This window comes from Scyliorhinus torazame, chromosome 19 (genome assembly GCF_047496885.1).
Source record: "Scyliorhinus torazame isolate Kashiwa2021f chromosome 19, sScyTor2.1, whole genome shotgun sequence".
NCBI classification, from domain to species: Eukaryota; Metazoa; Chordata; class Chondrichthyes; order Carcharhiniformes; family Scyliorhinidae; genus Scyliorhinus; species Scyliorhinus torazame.
In genome coordinates, this window is record NC_092725.1 from 84,657,637 (window position 1) to 84,672,133 (window position 14,497).

Sequence of the window (14,497 nt, forward strand, 5' to 3'; positions counted from 1 at the left end):
ACAACTACCAATCAGACACCTCATGAACGTCTCCTTGTCTTCCCCAGGAGGTCCTCCTCCGGGACCTCGCTCCCAACCTGGCTAGCGACACCTGGACCCATCCTGCTTCGGAAGCACGTGCGGGCGCACAAGTCGGACCCGTTGGTCGAGAGGGTCCATCTGCTGCACGCTAACCCCCAGTACGCCTATGTGGCGTTCCCTGACGGCCGGCAAGATACAGTCTCCCTCCGGGACCTGGCGCCCACTGGAACCCCACGCGCACCCGAACCATTACCCCCACCCCCTCCCCCCCCACAGCACCTCAATGGGGGGGGTCGGTCCTCCCACCGCTCCTACCTAGGCCATCCCACCCACCGACGCCCCCTACAGGCGCCCCCCTCTCGTGTCAACCGTTTGCCCCACCAGCGGCATCTAGGGGTGACGAAGCTGCATGGACGATGAAGCCACGCTCGCGGAGTCGCAGACACCCGGACCCCCACCAGAATCACCACAGAGGCTCAGACGATCCAGGAAGACGACCAGGCCACCCAACCGACTGATTGCTAAACTGTAACTGTAACTGTAAATGAAAACTGACTATATATATCTTCCACGCTTGTAAATACTCACGGTACCTCCATATCTGATCATACCATGTTAAATGCAATTGTAACCACTGGCCACCACCCCTGTGGGTGAATGTGGTAGTATCAGGTATTGCAGTGCCCGAGAGGCTGTAGACCATTGGGTAAGCCTAGCAGCTTATCATTGGCTGTTTGGTATGTGGCTCCGCCCTGACAGGCGGGGTATAAGAACAGGTGCCGTCCCAGCAGCCCTCATTCTGTACCGAAGCTGCTGGGGAACAGATCTAGTCTATTAAGCCTTCAGTTATGATACAACCTCGTCTTTGAGTTTAATTCATCGTGCATCACCGGGTGGGAGCCCATACTTCTCCTCCAACTTACCCAGGCTTGCGAACTTCCCGTCCACAAACAGGTCTCCCAACCTTAGTATCCCTGCCCTGTGCCACCCTGAAAACCCTCCATCTGTCCTCCCTGGGACGAACCGTTGGTTCCCCCATATTGGGGTCCACACCGAGGCCCCAACTTCCCCCCTGTGCCGCCTCCACTGCCCCCAGATTTTGAGGGCAGCCGCCACTACCGGGCTCGTGGTATACCTCCTTGGAGGGAACAACAGCGGCGCCGTTGCCAGCGCCCCCAGACTCGTACCCACACAGCACGCCGTCTCCAGCCTCTTACATGCAGCCCCCTCCCCCTCCATCATCGCATTGGTGGCCCAGTAGTACCCACAGAGGTTGGGCAGCACCAGCCCCACCCTATCTCTACTCCGCTCCAGGAACACCCTTCCCACCCTCGGAGTCCCTCGTGCCCACACAAACTCCATTATGCTCCTGTTGACCCGCCTAAAAAAGGCCTTCGGGATAAACACGGGAGGCACTGGAACAGGAACAAAAACCTTGGGAGCACCGTCATTTTGACTGACTGCACCCTACCCGCCAAGGACAGAGGCAATGCGTCCCACCTCTTGAACTCCTCCTCTATTTGCTCCACCAGCCTTGTGAAATTAAGCCTATGCAGGGCCCCCCAGCTCCTGGCCACCTGGATCCCCAAATACCTGAAGCTCCTCTCCGCCCATTTTAGTGGGAGCTCGCCAATCCCCCTCTCATGGTCCCCTGGGTGAACCACGAACATCTCGCTCTTCCCCATATTGAGCTTGTACCCCGAGAAATCCCCGAATTCCCTGAGGATCCTCATTACCTCTGGCATTCCCCCCACCGGATCCGCCACATATAACATCAAGTTGTCCGCTTGGAGCGACACCCTATGCTCCTCCCCACCCCGCACCAACCCCCTCCAGTTCCTCGACTCCCTCAGTGCCATAGCCAGGGGTTCAATCGCCAGTGCGAAGAGCAGGGGGACAGAGGACACCCCTGCCTCGTCCCTCGGTGCAACCGAAAGTACTCAGACCTCCTCCTGTTCGTGGCCACACTCGCCATCGGGACCTCGCACAACAGCCTGACCCACCTGACAAACCCCTCCCCAAACCCAAACCTCTTCAGCATAGGTGAGGCACTCAGCACATGGTGAATGTCTGAGAGGCAGGCTGTGAGCTCTGTGCTCTGAGCTGGCTGCTGCTAGAATGAGCGGGAACTCTGGTGTCCCCTGTCTTTATCATCGATAGTGCGTGTGCTCTCACTGGTGATTGGCTGCGATGTTGTGTATGCTGGTTGGTCCTACTGTATGTTCATCAGTGTATCAGTGTGTGTGTGATTGCTCCACGATATGCTGATGTATATCATGACACGGGGGTAGTTCCCTGCCTGCTGGCTCCGTTCAGTAGGCAGAGTATAAATATGTGTGCTCCTCGTACAGCAGCCATTTCGCCAGCTCTGTAGGAGGCCACACACCTTAGTGTAATAAAGCCTCAATTGCATCCAACTCTCGCCTTTGTGTAATTTATTGTGCATTGGGGTGGGGGGGGTGGGGAGGTCCTACCCAAATGGGGGAGGAGCCCATATGGAACCCATAAAAACAACAGGAACTGCAGAAGAGTGGAGCAGAGCAGGAAGACTACATCCAGGTCAAAACTCGGTACCAGGAAAGAACCAGACGACCAACAGGGGGAGGGAGACGGGGAGAATGAATGTAAAATCTGTAAATAAGAAATGTCAATACGTGTAAATATCAGGAGCACTATATGTTAAATTGGTAAAAATTGAAAAATGCCAATAATATTTTGAAAAATATATAAAAACAGAAAATGCTCAGAGAGCCCCCTGGAGGGAGAAAGGAGAGGAGCAGCTGGTGAGGTCATCAGTGCGCGCCGCAGGAACCCGAGAAAAAGCCGGGACGGGGCCTGGGAGCGTGGCGGGGCGGAGAGGTGAGTGGGACGGAGTGTGTTTGGCGGCCTCGGAGAGGGGTTGCCAGGTTTTGTTCCTCCAGTCACAGGCGGGATGTTGTTTAGCCTGGGCCATGGCGTGGGAGAAGGTACAGTCTGAGAGGCCGGAAGCCTGAGCTGCCTCTGGGTGAAGAGCGGCTGGCCCCAGTCTCCTGTTTAACCGTCGTGAGCTCGGTGTGAGCGGGCGTTGCGCCGCTGAGCTCGGTGTGAGCGGGCGTTGCGCCGCTGAGCTCGGTGTGAGCGGGCGTTGCGCCGCCTTCCAATCAGCAGCACGCTGTGTGAATGTTTAACGCCGCAGATGGGAGTGGACACGCCAGCTCCAATTCTGCTTCTCCAGAGCTTTAAATCCCAAACCAGTCATTTCGACATGGTTTGTCCAAATTCATCCCGCTGGGGGCAATGTCGGTGCTGCAACAATCTTGCCTGCCTGATTGTGGAGCTAACAAAGAGGGCACTGGAAAAAAAAATTGGGACAAACAAAAATCAATTAATACCTGACCAAAATCATTTGCGGTCTACTGCTCATCGTCAGCAACATGTATAACATCACTAAGTGTTATTCTAGGCAATGTCCAGCAGCGAAACATAAAATACCGCTGCAGAGGTGGAAAATGTGCAGTCATTGGTCGTGTTCTGGAAGTTTAAAATAAATGAACAATGAGGAGAGAATTGACTTTGTTCCAACAGCAGCAACTGTTTAATGTAGAGAACTGACCCATGGTGCAGATGCCTTCAGAAATAAAGTGGACATTGAGTTGAGGGGCTGGTTTAGCACAGTGAGCTAAACAGCTGACTTTTAATGCAGAACCAGGCCAGCAGCACGGGTTCAATTCCTGTACTGGCCTCCCTGAACAGGTGCTGGAATTGGGGCTTTTCACAGTCATTTCATTGAAGCCTACTTGTGACAATAAGTGATTATTATTATTATTAGGAAGGGTAACCAAAGATAGATTTTAATAGTTCAAATAATTGTGATGGAACAGTATAGTGAATTACATAGTGTGAGAGGAGCTATAAGCTTATCGACCAATGGCATAGCTAAACGAGGAGGGATGTTTAAAGGTCCGAACAAGCCTGTTTGGAAGTTGGTTGGAGGAGGTTAGAGATGGGGAAAGGCAAGACCACAAAAAGATTTATACACAGCAATTTTAAACTGAAATGGCCCAGAAACCATTGTAACAAGGGCAGGATGGTAGATGAGCAGAACTTGGTATGTAATGGAATTCAGGGAGTAGAGTTTTGGGTGAGCTGGAATTTGCAGGATGTGGAGGCTGAACAGGAGTACATGGGGATAGTTGTGTTTTGTGTGGATAAGGATTTCAGTGATAGGTAAGCAGAGGTGGGTAATGTTTCAAAGATGGAGATGGCGTCAGCCACACTTTAACTGGAATAGATTGTGGCGTGACCATGACTGGATACAAGACTAGCAACATGATGTGGGCAGCACGGTAGCATAGTGGCTTCACAGCACCAGGGTCCCAGGTTCAATTCCCAGCTTGGGTCAACTGTCTGTATGGAGTCTGCGTGTTCTCCCTGTGTCTGTGTGGATTTCCTCTGGGTGCTCTGGTTTCCTCCCACCACAAGTCCCGAAAGACGTGCTATTGGGTAACTTGGACATTCTGAATTCTCCCTCTGTGTACTCGAACAGGTGCTGGAATGTGGTGATTTAGAGGCTTTGCACAGTAACTTAATTGCAGTGTTAATGTAAGCCTACTTGTGACAATAAAGATTATTATATTATGTGCAGTGGAGAGAGAGAGAGAGAGGTACAGCTGGGTGGTGTTTGTGTATATGCGGAAGCACGTAATTGAGTGGCGAAACATGCTAAGGTAGATATATGAATGATTACGGAGACAATGGTATGACGATGAGAGAACATTTATGGAGATGCTCAACTGTCATAATAGCTAAGAGTGGAATCTCGTTAAGCTAGCTAATGGAGGAGAGGCACTGGAAGAGACTGTGGTTGATTGTCAATGACAGCAGGAGGCCAGGTCACAGTAACCAAAGGTATCATTTGTACTGTGGTTGGGGGTAATTTCAGAGCTAAGTCAGGGATGAAAACTTGATTGGAGAGATTCAAATCTTGGGAAGATAGAGTAATGCTGTGGGGACCCGAGTTTGAATCCCATCACGACAGATGGTGAAATTTGAATTCCATTAAGATTTTGAATTAAAAGCCTAATGTCCCGAAACCATTGTCGATTGTCATTGAAGACTCATTTGGTTCACTAATGTCCAGTAGGGAAGGAAATCTGCCATCTTTACCTTGTCTGGCCTTCATGTGCCTCCAGACCCACAACAGTGTGGTTGACTCTTAACTGCCCTCTGAAATGAACTAGTAAGCCAATCAGTTCAAGGGCAGTACTCGCACCCCGGGAATGAATTAAAAAAACAATTTCAGATGTGGGATTTCTGGAAAGATGGACATACATGTGATGAAATGAAATGTTCAAGGAGCAGAAAGGAAGGTTGGCAATGGTGTAGTTTACCAGGAAACAGGTTGAGGTTTTTCTTTGAGAGTTGATGCAATGGAGGGCATAGTACCTCCAAGGGGCTAGAGAACCACTTAGGGAATCATCAGGCATGGAGACCAGAACAGGAAATTTAGTTGTTGAAAGAGAAATTGGAGGTTCGGAAGTGGGAAGGCTACGTTTTGAGGGGGTGGAGTTTGGTTTGTCATGCTGGAGTTGGGGGATGGTTTTTAAAAAAAATTTCTTGTTGCAATTAATCAGTTCACATTGTAGTCTTGTATTTTTAAAAATATTTTTCTCTAAACTTAAGGTTTGGATCTACTTGACATGAGCAATGGATATCCGACCTAATCAGACAATTTATATTAACAACATTAATGATAAAGTTAAAAAGGAAGGTAAGTTGTTCTGAAGCGTCCTTGGTGGGATCAATACTTTTACGTTCATTATTTGTAAGACATGATATGAGCAAAAAAAATGACTTGAAATTATGTGACATATGATATGAACAAATAATAATGACTTAAAATCATGAGGCAGTTACTCTTTGTATACTTCAAGTTATTTCCCAACAGAAATCCAGGTCTACTCACTGACTACTGTTCAATCTCACTTTACCGTGAAGCTGAGCAGTTGTGTGATAATCTCCTGTAGTAACAATCTGACGACTTCCTTCACAGTTAGATGTACTGCATAAGGCGGAGTACCAATGTGTTAAAACACATAGCTGATTAAAATGTACGCTGCTGAGAGGAAGCACTGAAAAGAAAATTATTCTATAGAATCAAAGTTCTGGGATTTTACAGTAAGAAGTCTTACAACACCAGGTTAAAGTCCAACAGGTTTGTTTCAAACACTAGCTTTCGGAGCACTGCTCCTTCCTCAGGTGAATGAAGAGGTATGTTCCAGAAACATATATATATATATATATATATATATATATATATATATATATATATATATATATATATATATATATATATATAATTCAAAGATGCAAGACAATGCTTTGAATGCAAGCATTTGCAGGTAATTAAGTGTTTACAGATCCAGAGATAGGGGTAACCCCAGGTTAAAGAGGTGTGAATTGTCTCAAGCCAGGACAGTTGGTAGGATTTCGCAAGCCCAGGCCAGATGGTGGGGGATGAATGTAATGCGATATGAATGTCCGGTCCCGGTTGAGGCCGCACTCATGGCATCGATGAATCGAGCGCCATATTCCATTCGTACGAGCGAGGGTACGGCACTCGACTCGTCGATCGACTGTTCCAACGTGCAAAAAAACCGCACCGACCTCCTCAGAAGACAAACACGGGACAAACAGAGTACCCTTTGTCGTCCAGTACTTTCCCAGAGCGGAGAAACTACGATATCTTCGCAGCCTTCAACACGTCATCGATGAAGATGAACATCTTGCCAAGGTCATCCCCACACCCCCACTACTTGCCTTCAAACAACAGCGCAACCTCAAACAAACCATTTGTTTGCAGCAAACTACCCAGCCTTCAGAACAGCGACCACGACACCACACAACCCTGCCATGGCAATCTCTGCAAGACGTGCCAGATCATCGACATGGATACCACCATTACACATGAGAACACCACCCACCAGGTACGCGGTACATAGTCGTGCGACTCGGCCAACGTTGTCTACCTCGTATGCTGCAGGAAAGGATGTCCTGAAGCGTGGTACATTGGCGAGACCATGCAGACGCTGCGACAACGAATGAACGGGCATTGTGCGACAATCACCAGGCAGGAATGTTCCCTTCCAGTCGGGGACCACTTCAGCAGTCAAGGGCATTCAGCCTCTGATCTCCGGGTAAGCATTCTCCAAAGCGGCCTTCAGGACGCGCGACAACGCAGAATCGCCGAGCAGAAACTTATAGCCAAGTTCCGCACATGAGTGCGGCCTCAACCGGGACCTGGGATTCATGTCGCATTACATTCATCCCCCACCATCTGGCCTGGACTTGCGAAATCCTACCAACTGTCCTGCCTTGAGACAATTCACACCTCTTTAACCTGGGGTTACCCCTATCTCCGGAGCTGTAAACACTTAATTACCTGCAAATGCTCGCATTCAAAGCATTGTCTTCTGCAATAAATCATTTACCTTATTCCTTGGTTAGAAGTGGAGTAAGTGATGAAAACAGTCCTTCAAGACTTCCCTGAAAAAGTTGTGACAACATGTTATTAAAATCATGGACTTCTGAGCCATATATTGGATGTAATTCTAAGGCTCTGGCCAAAGGAATGGAGGAGAAAAGTAGTGTTTAAATTGTTCTATTAACACCACCTTCCTTCCCTGCCCTGATCAATTGGTAAATATGTTGCGGCATTTGTGAAATAGAGAGAGATAGAAAATACATTTTTATAAAACCATTTATAGAAACCAACTTGAACGTATAAAATAGGAACAGAAGTAGGCCATTTGCCCCTCATGCCTGCTCTGTCATTCAGTAAGATCATGGCTGATCTGTTTGTGTTTCAAATTCCACATTTCCACCTGCCCCCAAAGCTTAGATGCTCATTGGGCAAGAGAAGCAATCTACCTCCACCGTAAAAATATTCAATGACCCTGCCTCCAGAGAGTTCCAAAATCGCACAACTGTCTGAAAGAAAAATATTCTCCTTATCTCTGTCCTATTAAGGTAACTGCTCATTTTAAAATAGTGCCCCCTAGTTCTGGACTTCTTCCCAAGTGAAACTGTTGGATCTCTTCGTTTCCAGAGTTGTAGTCTGGTTGGTGGGTTTCAATGGCTTTATTCAGCACCCAAAGATGCAGCACGGTTACACTTCTGTTTCCAAGGCAGGAGAGAGACAGCTGTTTTATATACCCATGATGTCATTGGTTGTAACCTTATTGGTGCGTTTAAATTGCACTGAAATTAAATTAAATGAAGGCCCTGATTGGTCTTCATTGGGGCTGAGGTTGTTCCTCACCGAGCATACGTCATTGGCGGCATGGCGGCAGATGTTGGTGTCACGTGGGCCGTGCCATGGGGCCAAAATCGGGAGGTGGCCATTTTTATCGGGCGCAGGAGAAGGAGGCGGCAGCGGCCATTCCACGGGACATGCTCCCCGACTTCCCCATTTGAGGGAAGGAAGAGAAGGTCTGCCACTATTGCCCCCAACAAAGAGCAGACGCTAACTGCTCATGCTCCATTAGGAACCATCCTTTTCCAAATCCAACTTGCCAAGACCATTCAGGATCTTCTACACTTCAATTAAGTCACCCTTTACTCTTCTAAGCTCAAGTGAAAACAAGCTAGTCTGTCTAACTCCTTGAATTTGGTGGAGTAACTGATGGTGTATTAAACACGTACAGATTAATTTTTTTGTTTAGAGAATTGGTTAATCAGCCAGATGCACACAGCGATAAATCCGATAAGTGCAGAAGGGGCCATTCGGCCCATCGAGTCTGCACTGACCCACTTCCTCCCTATCCTCCTAACTCTTAAGCTTTTTGGGCGCTAAGGGCAATTTAGCATGGACATGCCACCTAACCTGCATGTCTTTGGACTGGGAGGAAACCGGAGCACCTGGAGGAAACCCATATAGACATGAGACCGTGTAGACTCCGCACAGACAGTGACCCAGCGGGGAATCGAACCTGGGACCCTGACGTAACAGCGGGGAAGAAGCAGGTTTGTACCTGTTGGTGCGTGTTCTCAGACTTCTGTATTTCCTACCCAATGGAAGAGAAAATAACCTGGATGGAAGGGGGTCATTGAATATGTTGCCCGCTTTCCCAAGGCAATGGGAGGTGGAGACCGTCGATGGATGGGAGGTGGAGACCGTCGATGGATGGGAGGTGGAGACCGTCGATGGATGGGAGGTGGTTTCACATGATTGACTGGGCTGTGTTCACGACTGCAGGGAGATGTAGAAAACGTTTTCTTTTTTTAGTAGAAAACGTTTTCTTTTTTTAGTAGAAAACATTTTTGCCACTTTTTTTTAAGAAGGTAGTTCATCAGCTCCATTGACCACAAGAATTGTGGATACTTATACAGGATCAGCAATCGGGAATGGCTCAGAAAATCTATTCCATGCTGTCCCATGAGCTGATAGTTAATTACAGACCAAAGCTGCAATTCTTGGTGCTCGAGTTGGTCCCAGAAGCTATTGTCAGCAATTCCCTTAACCCACTTAAATTCTTTCAAATTCCAAATAATTCTAACCGATTGTGTTCAGCTGGTAGGTCCATGCATTTAAAATTGAGTGTACTTACAAAGCAATAAGTAATTTGTACTGCGAGAGGAATTCCAAACATACCTCCCCTATAATAAGAAACTGCACCTCCAGGAACAAAGGGTTGCCTCCAAGGGCAGCCACAGTTATGGTTGAGGGCTCCAAAATTGTTATCAACCCACATTTTGTATAATTAATGTTTTTGTGATGGAATAAGGGGGATGGTGGCTCAGGGTGACCGTGTGGAAAAGGCCTCTGTGCCTTTTCGCATTGCACGGAAGGGTTTCCTGTATTGGCTGCTGCTGCACACTTTGTTCTCGACTGCTGCCTAGACATGCCTTTGTAGACCTTGTTGTCGTTCTGTGGCGGAGGTCCCTCTACGGAGGAGTCCTCCACCTTAACATCGGGGACCTGGTATTGCATGCAGCAGTCCCATACAACTGTAGATTGCATCGGTTTGCGGACTCCCAAGTGGCCTGCTGCTTCTTGGTTTTTTTTAACTAACAATTTTATTGAGGTATTTTTTGGCATTGTAAACAGTTACAGATAACAGAAATGTGCAAACATCAATATAAAACCAATACTTCAATCAAACCATACTGCACATGCCCGCTCCTCTCCCCTAGGCACTACCGGCCTATTTATCCCTCATACTCTACTCTAATCTGCTGCTGCTCTTCCCCCCCCCCCCCCCCCCCCAAACGTTCACTCTCCTGCGAAGAAGTCGATGAATGGTTGCCACCTTCGGGCGAACCCCAATACCGATCCCCCTCAATGTGAACTTAATTTTTCCCATACCCAGAAAACTTGACATGTCCGAAAGCCATAGTTTGGTCTTCGGGGGTTTTGAGTCCCTCCATGCCAGCAGTATTCGCCGCCGGGCTATTAGGGAAGCAAAGGCCAGAACAACTTCCTCTTTCTCCCCCTGGACTCCCAGGTCTTCCGAAACCCCGAAAATTGCCACCCCTGGACTCATCACCACCCTTGTTTTCAGCACCCACCCTTGTTTTCCGCACTCGGGACATGACCCCCGCAAATCTCTCCCAGTACCCCCTAAGCTTAGGACATGCCCAAAACATATGAACATGGTTCGCTGGACCTCCCGTGCATCTAGCGCACTTGTCCTCTACCCCAAAGAATTTGCTCATCCGAGCTACCGTCATGTGGGCCCGGTGATCGACCTTAAATTGAATCAGGCCGAGCCTGGCACATGTTGCGGTTGAGTTTACCCTACTCAGGGCTTCCGCCCACAGCCCGTCCTCCATCACCCCGCCAAGCTCCTTCTCCCATTTGAGTTTCAGTTCCTCCGTCTGGGACTCTTCCCCCTTCATGAGCACCTTGTAGCTATCTGAGACTCTACCCTCTCCACCTTCTCTAGAGACTATTCTGTCCTGGATCCCTATTGGCGGGAGGCGTGGGAAGGATGAGACCTGTCTGCGTACAAAGTCCCGCATCTCTAAGTACCTAAAGTAATTTCCCCATACCAACCCAAATTTCTCCTCCAAGCCCCTCAAGCAAAACTCCCCTCCAGGAACATATCGCCCACCCCCACCCGCCGCCATGTTCGAAACCCTCCATCCATGTTCCCGGGGGGGGGGGGGGGGGGGGGGGGGGGCGAATCGATGGTTATCACATATTGGAGCCCAGACAGACGCACCCACCCCCTCCACTGGCCCCATATCTGCAGGGCTGCCCCCACTACCGGGCTGGTGGAGTACCTGGCCAGTGGCAGCGGTAGGGGAGCTGTGACCAGGGCTGCCAAACTGGTGCCCCGGCACGAAGCCGCCCCCACTCGCTCCCAGATAGACCCCGTACCCACCATTCACTTCCTTATCATGACTGTTAGCCGCCCAGTAGTAGTTGATCAGACTCTGCAATGCCAGTCCCCCCTCGCTGCGGCTCCTTTTCAAGCATCGCCTTCTTCACCCGCGGGGATTTATCCCACCCAGACAAAGCTCATGATGATTTTGCCAGTCCTTTGGAAGAAGGACCATGGGATAAAGATTGGGAGGCACTGGAAGATGAACCGAAATCTAGGGAGGATTGCCATCTTTACAGTCTGCACCCTCCCCGCCAGTGACGGTGGGAGTGCACCCCATCTCCGAAACTCCCTCTTCATTTATTCCACCACCCTAGTCAAAATTAACTTGTGCAACCTGCCCCAGTCTCGCGCCACCTGTATCCCCAAGTACTGGAAACTTTCCTCCACCAGCCTAAATGGCAGCTCCTTCAGTCTATTCTCTTGGCCCCTTGCCTGCACCACAAACATCTCACTCTTGGCCATATTTAATTTGTACCCTGAAAACCGGCCGAACTCTTTCCTCCCCCCCCCCCCCCCCCCCCCCCCCCCCCGTCATTCCCTTCCACCCCTTCGCAGCTCTCTGCCATCGCCAACGGCTCTCTGGCCAGCGCAAACAGCAGCGGGGAGAATGGGCACCCCTGTCTGGTCCCACGGTGTAGACTGAAATTATCTGACATTATCCTGTTCGTCCTAACGCTAGCTTTTGGGGCCTGGTACAATAGCCTGACCCAATTAACCAGTCCCTTCCCGAACCCAAACCGTGCAAGCACCTCCCACAAATAGCCCCACTCCACCCGGTCGAAGGCCTTCTCAGCGTCCATTGCCACCACTACCTCCACCTCCTTGCCTGTCGGGGGCATCATGATCACATTAAGCAATGTTCTCAAGTTAGATGTCAGCTGCCTGCCTTTCACAAACCCTGTCTGATCGTCCCCAATCACCTCTGGTACGCAGACCTCCATTCTAATCGCCAGGAGCTTGGCATCCACATTGATCAGGGAGATTGGCCTGTATGACCCGCAGAATTCCGGGTCCTTGTCCTGCTTCAGTATCAGCGAGATGGTGGCTTGCGACATCGTCGTTGGTAGGGTCCCTCTGTCCCTTGCCTCATTAAAAACCCTTGTCAGGACCGGTGACTTATCTCCGAGAACTTCTTGTAAAACTCGACTGGGTATCTATCCGGTCCCGAGGCTTTCCCCGACTGCATGACCTTTAGGCCCCCAATACCTCCTCCGCTCTAATCGGGGCTCCCAGCCCGTCCACTAGTCCCCCGCGTACTTTTGGGAAGGCTAGTCCATCCAGGAACCTTTTCATCTCGTCCGGCTCTTCCGGGAGTTCTGAAGTCTACAGCTTACTATAGAAGTCCCGAAATACCTTATTCAGTCCTACCGGGTCCTCCACTCTGCTCCCCTCCCCATCAACCACTTTACTTATTTCCCTGGCCGCCGCCCTCTTCCTGAGTTGCTGCGCTTGCAATCTGCTGGCCTTCTCCCCATGCTCATACACCACTCCCCTCTCCTTCCTAAGTTGTTCCACGGCCCTACTCGTGGTTAGCACCCCCAGTTCCACCTGCAATCTCCGTCTCTCCCTGAGTAGGCCCTCCCCCGGGTAGCCCGCTTGCTCCTCGTCTATCCGGTGAATTTCCCTAACCAATCTGTCCATTTCTGCTCTGTCCGCCCTGACCCTGTGAGCCCAAATTGAGATCAGCTCCCCCCCTCACTACTGCCTTCAGCGCCTCTCACAGGGTCCCTGCTGAAACCTCCTTGGTATCGTTCACCTGCAAGTAATTTTGCATACACTTCCGAAGTCTCTCACATATCCCCTCCTCCGACAACAGTCCTACGTCTAACCTCCATTGCGGACGTTGGTAATTTGCAGCCCCCCCCCCCGATCTGCAGGTCCACCCAGTGCGGGGCATGGTCCGAGATAGTGATTGCCGAGTATTCCATATTCTTTACCTCCCCTACACAGTCCCTGCTCACGATAAAAAAATCAATCCTAGAATATACTTTATGAACATGCAAATAAAACGAGTAGCCCCTTCCCGTCGGCTGTCTGGCTCTCCATGGGTCCACAGCCCCCATTTGCTCCATGAACCCTTTCAGCTCCCTTGCCATTGCTGGGAGTCTGCCCGTTCTGGGACATGACCGGTCCAGCCCCGGGTCAAGGACTATTAAAGTCCGTTTTCCCCCCCCCCCCCCATTATCAACTTGCGTGAGTCTAGGTCCGGGATCTTCCCCATCACTCTTTTGATAAAGTCTACTTCGTCCCAGCTCGGCACATATATGTTCACCAGCACCACTCTTCTCTCCCCTCCAGCTTGCCACTTATCATAAGGAATCTGCCCCCGCCGTCTGCGACTACGCCCTCCGCCTCAAACTGAACCCGCTTATTGATCATATTTGCTACCCCCCCCCCCCAATATGTCCGCAAAACCTGCTGTTTTTGCAGTCTTGTGGAGTCTATGGGTCATGCATATATAGGTTGTTTTAGACTACACTCCCTTTTCAGTTATTTAGAAAAACCTTGTTGCAATTATGTTTGCATTTCAGCCCTTGGCTCCTGATCTGTGGCCACCTGGTGTGAAGGGGGGTGGGGAAGGAGGAGATCTTGTGAAGCTGCTCCTGGGCCTGGGCCCAGATAGTGGCTGACAGAGGATGGGGGGGGCGGGGGGTGCACATGCCGTGTATGTGTGTTATAACTCTGGCCTATTTGCTCCCCACTGAACATTTGGGCACTATCCTGATTAATATTCATCATTAAACCAGCACCATAAAGAGATTAACTGGCCATTTATCTCTGGAATATTGCTGTATGCAGGTTGGCTGACACTTTGTCTACAGTATACTTCAATCATGATTCATTAACAGTAATGCACTTTAGGATGTCCTTGGGATTTGAAAGGTGCTATGTAAATGCAGGTTTGTTCGTCCTGCCCTTGTCATTGCTGTCCATATTTTTTAAAAAAAATTTTTATTAAAGTTTTCACAAAATATCAACAACAAAATGTAAAAGGAACCCAATAGAATTAAATACAAAACAAAACAACCCCGTGCCCCCCTCTCGTCTCTTTCCCCCCCCCCATACATAAATAATAAATTAATTAACACCCCGAATTAACACAGCAA

The 14,497-nt window shown here is 49.5% G+C and overlaps 1 protein-coding gene across 2 annotated transcripts in view; it reads left to right on the forward strand.

The window, feature by feature from the left end:
* The first annotated feature begins 2,711 nt into the window (after window positions 1–2,711).
* Window positions 2,712–14,497, forward strand: part of snrpb2 (small nuclear ribonucleoprotein polypeptide B2) — a 33,436-nt gene continuing 21,650 nt past the window's right edge. Inside the window, exons 1-2 of one of the 2 annotated variants that reach the window (XM_072484648.1) lie at window positions 2,712–2,880; window positions 5,683–5,770. In XM_072484648.1, coding sequence (XP_072340749.1) covers window positions 5,707–5,770 — 64 coding nt within the window. In that variant the 5' untranslated portion in view covers window positions 2,712–2,880; window positions 5,683–5,706. Of the gene's footprint in view, window positions 2,988–5,682; window positions 5,771–14,497 lie in introns of both variants that reach the window. The other variant, XM_072484649.1, reaches the window with a different exon arrangement.